Source organism: Dreissena polymorpha, chromosome 14, assembly GCF_020536995.1.
Source record: "Dreissena polymorpha isolate Duluth1 chromosome 14, UMN_Dpol_1.0, whole genome shotgun sequence".
In the NCBI taxonomy this organism is placed as follows: Eukaryota; Metazoa; Mollusca; class Bivalvia; order Myida; family Dreissenidae; genus Dreissena; species Dreissena polymorpha.
Genome location: NC_068368.1, coordinates 40,809,949 through 40,824,973, shown reverse-complemented (window position 1 = coordinate 40,824,973; position 15,025 = coordinate 40,809,949). Strand labels below are relative to the sequence as shown.

Here is a 15,025-nt window from a genome sequence, read left to right as displayed (position 1 = left end):
ACCGTCCTGTTTTCTACATTTGATTGTTATTACATTTCCCCGAATCTTACGAATCTGAACACTTTAATTGGTGGCACTGTTTGTCCAACTGTTTCGATCACAGAAAGAAAGTGTCGACCTTCATTGTGTTATTCTTGCGTTTATTCTGAAGTTAACACTTCAGCATAACCAATTGTTGATGGTTACCATTGTGTATGAAATCAAATAATCTTAACGACTGCATATTTAGCAACATTTGTTAAAGTCTGTGTTAATGATGCATGGTTTGACTAAGATATACAGTGTGTATGCTGCTAAATGACAATAGAGTTTTAACACATTTATGCACACAAATCATCATGACCCCAAATCAACCAACAAATAGCTTGAGGGTGATACATGATAGCTTGAGGGTGATACATGATAGGCCAGGCTTGTGGAATTTGTTTGCTCCATGGGTCTTTACTGCTATGAGATCTATAAAACTTTTCTGGTATCCAGTTATGTAAGTATGAACATGGCATCAAAACATGTATACTTCTATTTTTATACGCCCGTCTATGACGGGACGTATTATGGTATACCCCGCGTCCGTCTGTCCGTCCGTCCGTCTGTCCGTCCGTATGTCTGTTAATGTCGTACGCTACGTCAAATATCCTTCGATGGATTTTTTTCAAATTTCAACACAATCTTAATATTGATAAACCCTGATCCCCTTTCGTTTTTGACGGAATTCTGAATTGTCGTTCCAGAGTTATGGGACTTTGTTCGTCAAAATTTCGTTATTTCATTGAATGTCCTACTGTAGCTATATAAAAATGTTAAAGTTGTTATAACTTTGGTATGCTTGGACCTAGAGTCTTGAAACTTGACATGAAGGTTGGCCAGAACTAGTAAGTAACCCCTGGACATTTCAAGGTCATTCATTTGAAGGTCAAGGTCACTGTGACCTTGAATGTAAAAATGTTAAAGTTCTTATTTCATGTTATAACTTTGGTATGCTTGTACCTAGAGTCTTCAAACTTGAAATAAAGATTGGCCAGTACTAGAGTTTTTATACGCCCGTCTATGACGGGACGTATTATGGTATACCCCGCGTCCGTCTGTCCGTCCGTCCGTCTGTCCGTCCGTATGTCTGTTAATGTCGTACGCTACGTCAAATATCCTTCGATGGATTTTTTTCAAATTTCAACACAATCTTAATATTGATAAACCCTGATCCCCTTTCGTTTTTGACGGAATTCTGAATTGTCGTTCCAGAGTTATGGGACTTTGTTCGTCAAAATTTCGTTATTTCATTGAATGTCCTACTGTAGCTATATAAAAATGTTAAAGTTGTTATAACTTTGGTATGCTTGGACCTAGAGTCTTGAAACTTGACATGAAGGTTGGCCAGAACTAGTAAGTAACCCCTGGACATTTCAAGGTCATTCATTTGAAGGTCAAGGTCACTGTGACCTTGAATGTAAAAATGTTAAAGTTCTTATTTCATGTTATAACTTTGGTATGCTTGTACCTAGAGTCTTCAAACTTGAAATAAAGATTGGCCAGTACTAGAAGATGACCACTGGTCATTTCAATGTCATTCATTTGAAGGTCAAGGTCACTGTGACCTTAAATGTTAAAATGTTAAAATTGTTATAACTTTGGTATGCTTGGACATAGAGTCTTCAAACTTGACATGAAGGTTTGCAAGCACACTTAGATGACCACTGGTCATTTCAAGGTCATTCATTCTAAGGTCAAGGTCACACAAGGTCACTGTGACCTTAAATGTTAAAATGTTAAAATTGTTATAACTTTGGTATGCTTGGACATAGAGTCTTCAAACTTGACATGAAGGTTTGCAAGCACACTTAGATGACCACTGGTCATTTCAAGGTCATTCATTCTAAGGTCAAGGTCACTGTGACCTTAAATGTTATTGTTGTTCATGTATCCTACCGTAGCTCAAATATCCCCCGATGGATTTTTTATACGCCCGTCTATGACGGGACGTATTATGGTATACCCCGCGTCCGTCTCTCCGTCCGTCCGTCCGTCCGTCCGTCCGTCTGTTAATGTCGTACGCTACGTCAAATATCCTTTGACAGATTTTCTTCAAATTTTAACACAATCTTAATATTGATAAACCCTGATCCCCTTTCGTTTTTGACGGAATTCTGAATTGTCGTTCCAGAGTTATGGGACTTTGTTCGTCAAAATTTCGTGATTTCATTGAATGTCCTACTGTAGCTCAAATATCCTTCGATGGATTTTTTTCAAATTTCAACACAATCTTAATATTGATAAACCCTGATCCCCTTTCGTTTTTGACGGAATTCTGAATTGTCGTTCCAGAGTTATGGGACTTTGTTCGTCAAAATTTCGTGATTTCCATGCTCATGTACTTATAAAATAAACCATGTATTCAAATACAAATAAACTGAAGTAAAAAAATGATTCAAAGGGTTATTTATTACCTTACTACTTCATTGGCGAACGACGGGCGTATCATGCGCTCATGGCGCAGCTTTTATTAGTATTTAGACATCAGAGAGACATTATTTAGTTTAGCAATAACCGTAATGGGTATTATTTGAAGGTAATGCATAGAGGTTATTCATCACTGTTGTTTTTGGTACATTGTACTGTATAACCAATATTATTCGTCAGACTCGAGGGTCTGTCCCGCCTAGAAATCAAATGTTTAAAGCACATTCGTCTGTTGTCATATGTCAGACATAATGAACAAATCGACCAATTCAAGATCCAACAAAGAGAATACCTGATTGTACAAATTTACAAGAAATTTCGTGTTAACAAAATTTAATGCCTCCATAGTATACTACTGGGTACTGACGTCCTACTGAGGGGTTTATATACTCACGGGTACTGACGTCCTACTGAGGGGTTTATATACTACTGGGTACTGACGTCCTACTGAGGGGTTTACAAAAAAAGAATATGTAAACATATTGATGATTTCTGAATAATATATAAGGTCCTCGTGATAGATTTGAAAATAAAATTTATTAAATCAATAAATTAATATTTAAATGTTTCCATAATCATCATTATGTTTGCAGTTTAATTAAAAATATATAATGGTAGGTTAATGCAAATTTACAGGATTTATGAAAGAGATTTTTTTTCATTGCCATTGTTAATGTTTAAGTTAATTTGCTGAACATACAAAACACTTATTCAATGGTGTTTGTGAGAGGTAACCCATCCATAACTTACCTAGTGTTCATTCAGATTTGTCTCCCTTACTACATAATGCTCTACAATGTATATATGCTGGTATAAATTAGGCAGCCCAGGCTGTTTTAAATCTCTTAAATGTGAGCTGCAACAAGCTGTGTGTAGTATGCAAATGCCATCAGAATGGGAAGAAAACTGAGAGAAAATGAGTCCCCCATTTTGTGGTGAAAAAGGTCAAGTTTTATAAATAGGGAAAATATGTATATACTGTTTCTATGCTGCTTTGGCTGACTCAAGTGGCTCTCTGTTAACACACAGACAGGGTCTTAAGTGGGGAGGCTGGTGTTAGATTGTTTAATATAAACAGGTTTAACACAGACAGGGTGTTTCTGTAGTATATTTACTCAAGGAACAACTTTATAAACATTCTTGGTGAAATGATGCTGTCTTTTGAGAAGTGGAATGTTCTTGCCAATAAATAGCATGGCTGTGCAAAAGTTTTGAAAGTTGGGGAGTCTGATGTTTAGTAGATTATCAGCTGATAATAAATTCATGTGTGGAAGTTTAATTCGTCTGTAGAGTTATGGTGCTATGAAGGGCATATCTGAAGGCTTATCAGTTCTTGTAACATTGGGTTTGATTGGATAATGATCTTGGAAATAAATGAGTGCCAGCTTCTGATTGGTCTATACAAATGTTTGCTTCTGAAAGCTGCGTTTTGATTGGCTGAAAGGCTGTGTGTTTGCTAGGGATGGATCCAGAGAGATCCCAGGTATTCTGGCATATGGGCCTGTGCCAAATTACCTATGTAAGAGGCTAGGCTCTGAGAAATCACTGGGGAGAGATGGTCCTGCACTGATGTAAAAGCCTGCAGCTCTCCCAGTACTCGTGAAAGATGTGTTTTCTGGGTGTATCTTATCAATATCAGGGATGCTGTAGTGAAGAAGCTGAAAACTTTTTCAAGTTTTTTGTCTTCAACTTTTAATACATAGAGAATACAACAAGGACAGTGCTCAATGTGATATTGATTGTATTATAAATTTAGGCTGTGAAGTTTTTTTTAAGTAATTAGATTGGAATAATCTGGTAGTGTATCATCATAGTTTCAAGTATCTAGGACTGTGTCTTCACAAGTGCTAATCATGGTCTATATGTAGATAGGAATTGATTGTTGTAAAGGAATCTTCACAAATTGTGTGAAACTGAAATCAGACTGTTGTTGAGAAAATACTTAGTTATTGTTCTGTTGTTTTGGTGGCATCAACAAGAATTGGGGTTGTGCAATGAAAGTGTTAGTTTGAAATCTGTGATATTTAAAAAGATATTTATTATCAGTGCAAATATATATATATATTTGGTGCAATATTTATATAATTTATTAACATTTTATTTATTATTTATGTACCAATGTACACTATTTCATCAGAATCTTAACTAAACGCGATTCAGAAATTCAACTGTTGAAATTAAAAAAATTAAAAAACTGCCTCTTGCTTACTGAAAATCTGATCTCATTAGAAATTAAGGGGAAAGAACTTTTTCAATCTTCCTGTAAGGAACACAAAAACAGAGCTAAAAATTGCGGTGAATGAATCAATCATCAGTATTAGTGGGTGGGGTAACATTACAATGCGCGTAGACACTCTCAGTCACAATCCTGGAATAAAAGCATGGGGAGAGATGCCGACGACTGAGGCGCCACGATCTGATCATCGCGAGGTTAAAAATGTAGAACGTGAGGAGGACCCCTTGTCTGAGGCTGTGAAGCTAAGGGCCGCGGGTAACGTTAACGGGGCTAGAGCTAAGGAGACCATCAGAAATGGGTCGGATAAGGTATACCCTTGGGTAATGTGGGTCTGTGAGTAATGTGGGTGTGTTAGAAAGGCCTGAGAGAAAAGTTGAGCCTGACAGGGTGGGATAATGTATACTTGGGGTGATGTGAGTCTGAGAGAAAGGGCTGAGAGAAAAGTTGAGCCTGAATTGGTGGCATAAGGTATACTTTGTGTAATTAGGGACTCACTGTATGTGTCTTTGTGTATCTGTGAAAAAAAGGCAAGAGAAAAGATGGGAATGAATGGGATGGATAAGATATACTTTTGGTAATGTGGTTATGAGAGTAATGTGGGTGTGTTTGAAAGGGCTGAGAGGAAAATGGAGCTCGCGTGGGTCAGATGAGATATTCATTGGCTTATGTGGGTCTGTGTTAAAGGGGTGTGAGAAAAATGGAGCATGTATCTTATTATTTATACTTAATGTTGTAGTATTTGGTTATAGGGGTATTCCACTACGACCTGACTCCCCACGATTTGTCCCGATTTCCAATATTTTGAGATCTGGACATTTGTAACTCAATCGTAGCTAGTCGCGGGCGAGTCGTGAGCTCCCAAAAAATCGCGGCCAGTTTTTAAACATGTTTAAATTTTGACCAAGACCTCCAAGACTGAATTTAATTGCAGTTGACTCGTAACAGTGTCGTAGTGCGTTCTTGGGCGTCGTTATGGAATCTTAGGTAATTCGTGACTCAATTGGGGAATCGGTGATCACGTGATCTGTCTACGAAATATTTACGACTTTGTCAAGACTCTCAAGAGTTCACCCCGATTGAGTTGCGAGCCCATTAAGATTCTCGCGATTTAGTTACGAAACAGTTACGATTTTGTAAAGAATGATAAAGAAATAATATTTTTCCATCATGTTTTGTTGTCGAATAACCCACAGTAAGGAGTATAGATGCGTAGGAATTAAATCACGAATGCGGAGCACGAGTGCTTTGATAACACGAATCTATACTCCTTACTGTGGGTTATTAGACAACAAGCCATCATAGAAAAATATTTTTTCTATTCTAACACGATTCTGATTGATTTGATTCTAGCTTTTGGACGTGAACTTTATTTTTCAATATTCCGCCCTTCTTAGTACAAAGTTCACTATTTAGTGACGTCATTGAATTGTACAAGTATTTGACGTCATTTTCATTCATAAATATTTTGCAAATTACGTCACTTTCATTAAGAACAACACTCATAGAAACTAAATGACGTCACATGTGTTAATTCTGAAAAGCTGACATGCTATAAATGTTTTCTTAATTACGTTTCTTACCAAACAAATTCTTAGCAGGCGTGGTTATGCGACTTATCAACAAATATACAATTTGTTGTTTCATTACATTTATATACGTGCTACATTTTTTACATTTCTTTAAGAGCGGGATTTAAGCACGTGCATTTTACTGCAATATTTTCTCGATTTATTCGAAACTATTTTCGAAACATTAAGCTCCCCCCATAATTTATTACAGAATAACCCACACTTTATTTCCTTCTTTGTCTATAGAAAACAAAACGCATGCCGTGTTAGAATCAATATCAGTAGATATTGGCGCCGAATTCATGGTTGCATTTGGTGAGGTCCTAGCTTAGTCGTGACCGATCTGCATCGTTCGTAGTACAGTCGCAGTAGATTCTTGCACATCGTAGTGAAGTCGCGACCCTATTCGCAAGACTTCAACCAAACCGCACGATTCGTCGTAACTCAATTGTACCACTGTCGTAACTGAATCGCAGACTGTCACGAGTCTTCCCGATTCAATAAATGTGAGAAATCGTAGCGAATCGTGGGCTTGTTTTCGTAGTGGAATAGGGCCATTAGAAAGGGCATAGAAAGTTTTGGCTTTTTAAGGAGAAAGGAGGTACATTCATTCAAAGCAAAACATTTTTTGAAGGAAGAAGTACTGTTGTATGAAATAGCCTAATGTAAACCCTGAACATACAAAATAAAAACAAAAATTCCCACCCATGATAATTTCAAACATTCTGAATAATATCACAGATTAATCATTAGTATCAGATTATTATTATGTGACCTAACAAGCTCACTTGAGTAGGCTTATCCTCACAAGATCATCAATGATAGGCATCAATGGCCCATGGTGAGAAAGCTGTGTTTATTTACACATCTGACCTGCATTGACAACTTACAATGGCCAGCAGCCCTGGTACACGTATGTTGTTAATAATTATCATTAATAGCAGACTTCAGTCCTGCCCTTGATCAGCTGATATGCAATTGACCCTCTACTGGCAAGGTGTACCATTGAGGGTTTATTTATTAGGCTTTAAAGGATGAAAATTAAGAAAAAAACATGCCATTTTGAACAGTTGTATGATGTTTTTACCAATTTTACCATGTTTCTTTTTGTTTATTTAATATTCGTGGTTTTGGGATTGGTATTTGGTAAGGAGAAAGCATACAAAATCAGGGCTCAGCCTAGGTTCACACTTGAGGGAGAAGTGACTTCTCCCTGAGCTGAAATTAGGGAGAAGTGAGGCCACTAGAAGGAGAAGTGATTTCCGTTCGGCGTTTAATAAAATTTTCGCTTGTTTTATACCCCTCATTAAACCAAGCCTAAGTATCATCATAAATGACAAACAAATACTATTTTCAAATTCAATAAATCCTTACATATTAAGTCACATAAATCAATTCATACAAATAAAACTTGTGATTTCCATGTGCATCATAAAAATAAACAGTACTTTAATAATGCAATGACAATCCAAACCCTATTTACATCATAATGATAATGTACATGATAATTAGTAAGTGATTTTTTTCACCCAATTGGGAACAAGTCCGGTACCAATGCCATCGGAAATTCTTCGCGTCATGAAATCACCAAATTGTGGTAAAAACGAGTCAACAAAACACAATCTTAATGCATGGGACATATAGTATATCTATTACTGTTTATCCGAATGTATACATATCCGAAATATGTACACTTGAGAATGCCTTACCTGTTTCATTTAATAATCCAAATTTTCCTTGTTGTTATCTGGTTTAACAAACCTTATTACACGTACATGTTTGTTAAATCCAGTTAATGCTTTCTCCATTATTAAATCACCATTACTTGTAATTTGAATCGCCAGCTTTGAATGGAACGCGGGTTAAATGTTACAATACATCTGCCATTTGCAATGTCGAAGGTCATGAGTCATGACGTAGCAATTTTATTCTACTCGGATAATTTATGTCTAATCGAGGAAATGTGTTTTCTCAATGTTTATTGTGTAGTATTAGGACTTGTTAGTATAAAAATGAACTGTGATTCCAGTTTATATAAGATGGGTGTTACTCGTTATTATCGGTGGATTAACAAACTGACAAAACTCGCTGGACTTTTACAGTAGTGGATCTACGTAATTAATAGACCTTTAATCAATTTTGTTTTTCTTTAATAAGTTTTCCGACTTTCTTTAACCGTGCCGTCTGCCAAAAACCTGTAATTATCGAATGGTCAATCAATTATCACGTAATCATTAGACAACTTACAGCACGCGCAAAGAGGTTGCGGTATATAAAATAAAGTCGTTTACGTATGGATACGGTAGATAAAATTATGGAAATTAGCACTACAGTTTGCACGGGTGGGTTGTTAGTTTTCGTTTATATGGTTATGAATTAATGTCTGACAAAATGAATTGCACATCGACTGGATAATTAGTGTTTATGAGTTTTGAAACACGAAACAAGTAAACAGTAGAACATACTAGAATAAATCGTATTCATATTTACTGTTGGGAATGTGTTGCGCGTGTAAACTTTTTTGAGCGTAAATACATTTCTATATCGACGTCATTTCATCGCTCAGGTAAACTACTGCATATGTATATACAATGCGCGCGTTCTCATTGGCAACTATCGATGTTAATGTACCTCTTAACTCCGCCTACAAGGCGTGTACTAATTGGGCTTGCAGAACAGAGAACTATCCAAACTGTCGGCGAAATGACACTCGCTATGATCTTTTGATCTAAACCGTTATTGTTTGGAGTGAATGCCCATGTATGCTAGTTGCCTGGATAAAATTTCACAGCAGTCGATCTTTTGCTGTGATAATAAACTGATAACATAACAAGCGTCATCGGTGACTTTATGACATGTGAAAATAGAGAATTTTTAGATGAAATTGAGAGAAAAAAACGTCGATGTTGTAAAAAAGAAGGCGAAGTCAACTTCTCCTTCATGTAATTTAAGGGCGACATTATTATGTCCCAGGCGAAGATGTCGCCCTCACGGCCGAGCCCTGCAATATGATTGATAACTTTAACAAATTGGTTTCATATTATTTACACATTTCATTGTAACAATAAGTAGAAATAAAATATAAAATATAAAAGTCATATAATCAATAGACTCCGGTATTTATGTTAAATGGTGGTTATGTTGCACACTTTCAATTGATTCTGAATGCTGAATTACAAACATCCAAACTATCCCATGTATGCAATAGACAACTACAAAGAATACTAGATGATTGACATAATTGCTTATTTATGGGTGTGTGGGGGTTACATGTAAATTAATTGTTTTGACACACTTAGATTTTGGGTCTGAAAGAATGTTAGGAATGAAAGTGGGGAGGAAGGACATGTCAATTGATTTGTTTCATAATTTATTACAATTAACTTAGTAATATGTTCAACAGTAATAGAATAACCTCTTGCAATTTAAATGCATGCATTTAAGGTTGAATGTTAATTATAAGTATCTATGCAAGTTGAAAGTAACAGGTTAAAATAGCTAGATAAGTTTCTCTCTATGTCTAAATACAAGAGTTTTAATCATGAAAGACCTGAATTGACTTACATAATGGCTTCAGGCAAATTTGTCTTCTTATTGAAAACAAAAAAAACATTAAGGTAAATTATTTATCAACATGTTTTGATTGCCATTCTATTGTATACATGACACTATCTTTACTGGGGCATTTTCCCCTTATTCACATATGACCTGAACTTGGCTTGCGGCTTGAAATTATGCCGTTGATTCGACCCGAAACGAAATCCAATCCCGCAATCTCGCAACTACCCCATCATCATCCGTCACCTTGACTACCACAACCTCACTGACCCCGTTGGTTGACCATGGAAACGCTGGATGACCTTGATCACCATGGTGTTGTCGTGTTTGATGGTTGCCGTGGAAACAGGGTCGAGAGAGTGGAGGAGATAAGGGTCAAAAGATTAAAGATGATGAGGACGGGCATCTAGTTTATACGGAGGGAGACATACTGCAAGCTAGATGTACTTGGCATTTCGTAATGTTTAGTTCTAGGATTACTTTTTATTGCTAATGTGATTTTTGTTTTGTTTTTTTGATTCTTTTTTTCACCTGCAAATGTGTTAGGAATAAGCTTTATCTAAACATGTACAGCATAAGAAATACTCACACAACTTAGCATATTTTTGAACATCTACATCTTTAGAAAGTTTAATTTAATATCTTAGAATATTTGTGGATGCACAATTGGACTAATATTTTTTCATCTCTCCATTTTTGTATTAGAATGGCTCCTGCTTCAATTATGTTCCAGCATATGCCATTACTTTCTTCATGTTAAATTGGCTTTTCATCACACTCTCTCATATCATTCTTTTGGATTTGGAAAGCTATATTTTAAAATGTTTTCGCAAATTTTAAGTCTCCAAACTAAAATAGTTCAATAGCTTGATAGATTGTTAATGATTTACAAGTGGTTAAACATTCCATGCAAAAATGAATATATAAATTGTGTTTAAAAAACTGTTTCAGAGTTCTAAGTTCTACATGAAAGAGTGTATTTTGGAAAGTCAAAGGTTTTTACTAGGTCCAAGTGTTTTTGTGTTTGGTTCCACATGGTGTATACTTTGGTGGTCTAAGGTGTTTGTTTTATACTGACTGCTGTGCATTTGGTGTTTTTTCAGATGAAGTGGTGTCTACTCTGGGGGAAGGAACCTTTGGAAAAGTCATCGAGGTGAAGGACAAACAAAGGTTAGTACTTGACCATGTGTTGTGGTTAGATAGGTGGGATTACATATTTATCCCCACTTTTTTCGGAGAAAAAGTTGGGATATTGTATTGATGTGCGTCTGTCCGTCCGTCCATCCTGGCCACCTGCTCCTCCTACACTATTAGCACTAAACTCTTGAAATTTACATACATGGTAGCTATGAGCATATGTGCGACAGTGACAGTGACGGAATTTTGATCTAACCCCTGGGTCAAAAGTTATGGGGTGGTGGGGCCAGGTCAGAGATTTTAACTCATTTTTATACGCCCGTATAAAATACGGGACGTATTATGTGAAACCCCTTGGCGGGCGGGCGGGCGGCGGGCGGGCGGCGGGCGGAAGGCATCACTTTGTCCGGACTCTAATTCAAATTGTATTCATCCGATCTTCACCAAACTTGGTCAGCAGTTGCATCTAGTTGATATCTAGGCCAAGTTCGAATATGGGTCATGCCGGGTCAAAAACTAGGTCATAGGGTCAATAAGTGCATTTTCAAAGGGGCCACTTTGTCCGGACTCTATTTCAAATTGTATTCATCCGATCTTCACCAAACTTGGTCAGCAGTTGCATCTAGTTGATATATAGGCCAAGTTCGAATATGGGTCATGCCGGGTCAAAAACTAGGTCATAGGGTCAATTAGTGCATTTTCAACGGCGCCACTTTGTCCGGACTCTAATTCAAATTGTATTCATCCGATCTTCACCAAACTTGGTCAGTAGTTGCATCTAGTTGATATCTAGGTCAAGTCCGAATATGGGTCATGCTGGGTCAAAAACTAGGTCAAAGGGTCAATTAGTGCATTTTACTTTGTCCGGACTCTAATTCAAATTGTATAAATCTTATCTTCACCAAACTTGGTCAGTAGTTGCATCTAGTTGATATCTAGGCCAAGTTCGAATATGGGTCATGCCAGGTAAAAAACTAGGTCATAGGGTCAATTAGTCCATTTTCAACAGCGCCACTTTGTCCGGACTCTTATTCAAATTGTATTCATCCGATCTTTACCAAACTTGGTCAGTAGTTGCATCTAGTTGATATCTAGGTCAAGTTCGAATATGGGTCATGTCGGGTCAAGAACTAGGTCATAGGGTCAATTAGTGCATTTTCAACGGCGCCACTTTGTCCGGACTCTAATTCAAATTGTATTCATCCGAAACTTTTAAACAACTTTTTATCCTGCGTCAAAGTGGTATGGGGGTATAAGTCACATTCAGTGACAAAGCTCTAGTTTACCGTTTATTTACATTGTGAAAGAGTTAAACTGAAGAATTTCCCTGGAATAATGACGTTATTTCGTCAACAAAATGACGTCATTTCGTCAATAACTAGGTCTTGAGGTCACTTAGTGCATTTCAAGCATTGAGCATGGTGTCCAAAACCTTCGAACGGGCGTATCTTGTAACAGTTTGGCACTCTTGTTGTATGTTATTTTACATTAACTTCTTCATTTCTGCACCGATTTACTTCAAATTGATAATGAGCCTCTCTTATAACAATAAGGTCAATCTCAACTATGCATGGCCCCATTACCAACCCTGGGGAGACCCGGCCACATAGGCGACGCCCACCCAAAATTGCCTTTTACTATAATTTCTTCATTTCTACACCGATTCACTTCAAATTGATACTGAACCTCTCTTATGACAATACGGTCAATCTCAGCTATGCATGGCCCTATTACCAACCCTAGGGCAGCCCGCCCACATAGGCCACGCCCACCCAAAATTGCCTTTTACTATAATTTCTTCATTTCTACACCAATTCTCTTCAAATTGATACTGAACCTCTCTTATGACAATACGGTCAATCTCAGCTATGCATGGCCCCATTACCAACCCTGGGATGCCCCCCCCCCACATAGGCCACACCCACATAAGCCAAGCCCACCCAAAATTGCCCACCCAATCTCAGCTATGCATGGCCCCATTACCAACCCTAGGGCACCCCGCCCACATAGGCCACGCCCACCCAAAATTGCCTTTTACTATAATTTCTTCATTTCTACACTGATTCACTTCTAATTGATACTGAACTTCTCTAATGACAATACGGTCAATCTCAACTATGCCTGGACCCATTACCAACCAAGGGGCGCCCCTGGGTCAAACATGCGGCGTGGGGATACGCGTCGGCCTCTGCCGCGCCATTTCTAGTTTTGGAATATCATTGTTTAATAAATAACATAATCTGCATTAGATTGGGCGGAAGAATCCGATGATTTGCACAAGTAATTTTTATAAATTTCCAACTTAAATAATTAAATACTTTAAAGGTTTTAAACATAATTAATTCTATAGAAAACTAACCACGTGAGGAACAGATAGTATTAGCCTAGTTGTGCTTAAGGGCAAATAAGCAAGGTTCATCACATTGGGGTTAGGCTATACTATGGTTTTCACATTCTCTTGATTTTACTATCCCAGCCCACATAAAACAAAACACAAAATTGATAAGAGCAACAACTTTTTTCACATTGTATTCACAATAAATCTAAGCTTAAATATGTTCCTTGGTTTGTGTGACTTACCTCTACCACACTTTATATAAAAGTTTTTCCATTTATTAGTGGAAATTGTTGGAAATGACTAAAATGTTTATAGCTAGAGTCGTCCCTTTATGCTTCCCGTCTCATTTGTTTTCATTTATTTGGATCACATGTCAATGTTCTTTCCTAGTTACAAATGTACTTCTATTAGTGTATATTCACCTGGGCAAATCTTCGTAAACCCATTCTTAGACCTTACAATAAAGAATAGACTAAGATCCAGAAAATGACCTAAAACGTTTGAATATACAGGGGTGTGATTATTCCGCGGTTTTCCGCGGATGGGGTTGTCCGGAGTGATTTCGTAAATAAATGGGGGAGGGGGTATGACCCATTCCGCAGGCGTATTTCATAAAAGGTCCGAAAAATCTGAGGTCAGCGAAACTTCTCCTCATATTACACTGGTAGATTCTACCTAAGCATTTCTTAAACAAGGGATATCATTTGATGTCGTTTCCCAATATTCCAATAAAAGTTGGTCTTTTAAAATTTGTTTAGTAATTCTTTGCTGATTCGTGTAAAAATGGTGACATTGTGAAGTGAAAATGAAGATTATTGAACGAACCAATCTCACAAAATCTCGGAGATTGACAATTTATTGAAAAACAATTTCCTATGGGAATAGAAACAACAGTGGACATCAAGCAGAAAGCTATCAAATTTCCGAATGGGTACAGAAGATTAACTATCCTGGTAAGGTATTGGTTTGATGTTAACAAATCTTGAACTATGCAGCCGAAGTGTCGTTAGTTAATCTCTGTGACAGTGTTGACCATATTTCCAAGGTAAAGACATTGAGCTCAACCGAAAGCTTGTCCTCAATTTTCACAGGGATCGCAGCACATACTGTTTTTGATCACAATAAGTTTACTTTGTTTATCTAATAATGTTTAATGTGAAGTTAAAACGGTTTCCATAAATAAATCTTGTAATGAAGTTTAAGAAAGTGCTTATTTTAATGCCTGTTTTAAGGTGTATAATTGTATTCTGCACGCGATTCGCTTAGTCAAAATCAGTCGACAGAATTTTCCTCCCCTCGTACCACACCCCTGATATATATGAGTTACCAATTATACTTGTGTAATTATCAAATTGTTTTATGTAATGCATAATGCTGTTAAAGTAATAACCAAGTTACTCTGAAAATCGTTTATAAAACAACATAGTTTTAAGAATAGTATTTATTCTTAGACAAAAGTTCAATATTTTGTCGATGAAAGAGGACCAGCACAATGGTTGTTTGTTTTTGTAGATTTTTACTCTTTTTTTTTTCCATTATACTTCTGCTTGTGTAAAAACAAGCAGTTCTTACTTACTGTAATATTATTTTGTTATAGATAAATGAGAACAGCATTTTTCAGTCATGTTAACTGCTGAGCATTTAAGTTGCAGAGAAAATGATAAACTCATGTAGACAGGTATCCCTGTCTGTATAAACAATCACTTATCTGTTACAAACATCTGGTTGCCATGG

At 36.9% G+C, this 15,025-nt stretch overlaps 1 protein-coding gene across 4 annotated transcripts in view; it reads left to right on the top strand.

Annotated features, from left to right (window-relative positions):
- LOC127857156 (dual specificity protein kinase CLK2-like) overlaps nt 1-15,025 on the top strand; it is a 78,422-nt gene that overhangs the window by 32,926 nt on the left and 30,471 nt on the right. For 3 of the 4 annotated variants that reach the window (XM_052393557.1, XM_052393558.1, XM_052393555.1), the window contains 2 exons: nt 10,166-10,259; nt 10,920-10,986. In XM_052393557.1, the coding sequence (XP_052249517.1) occupies nt 10,166-10,259; nt 10,920-10,986 (161 nt within the window). Of the gene's footprint in view, nt 1-2,497; nt 4,999-10,165; nt 10,260-10,919; nt 10,987-15,025 lie in introns of those variants that run through there. The other variant, XM_052393559.1, reaches the window with a different exon arrangement.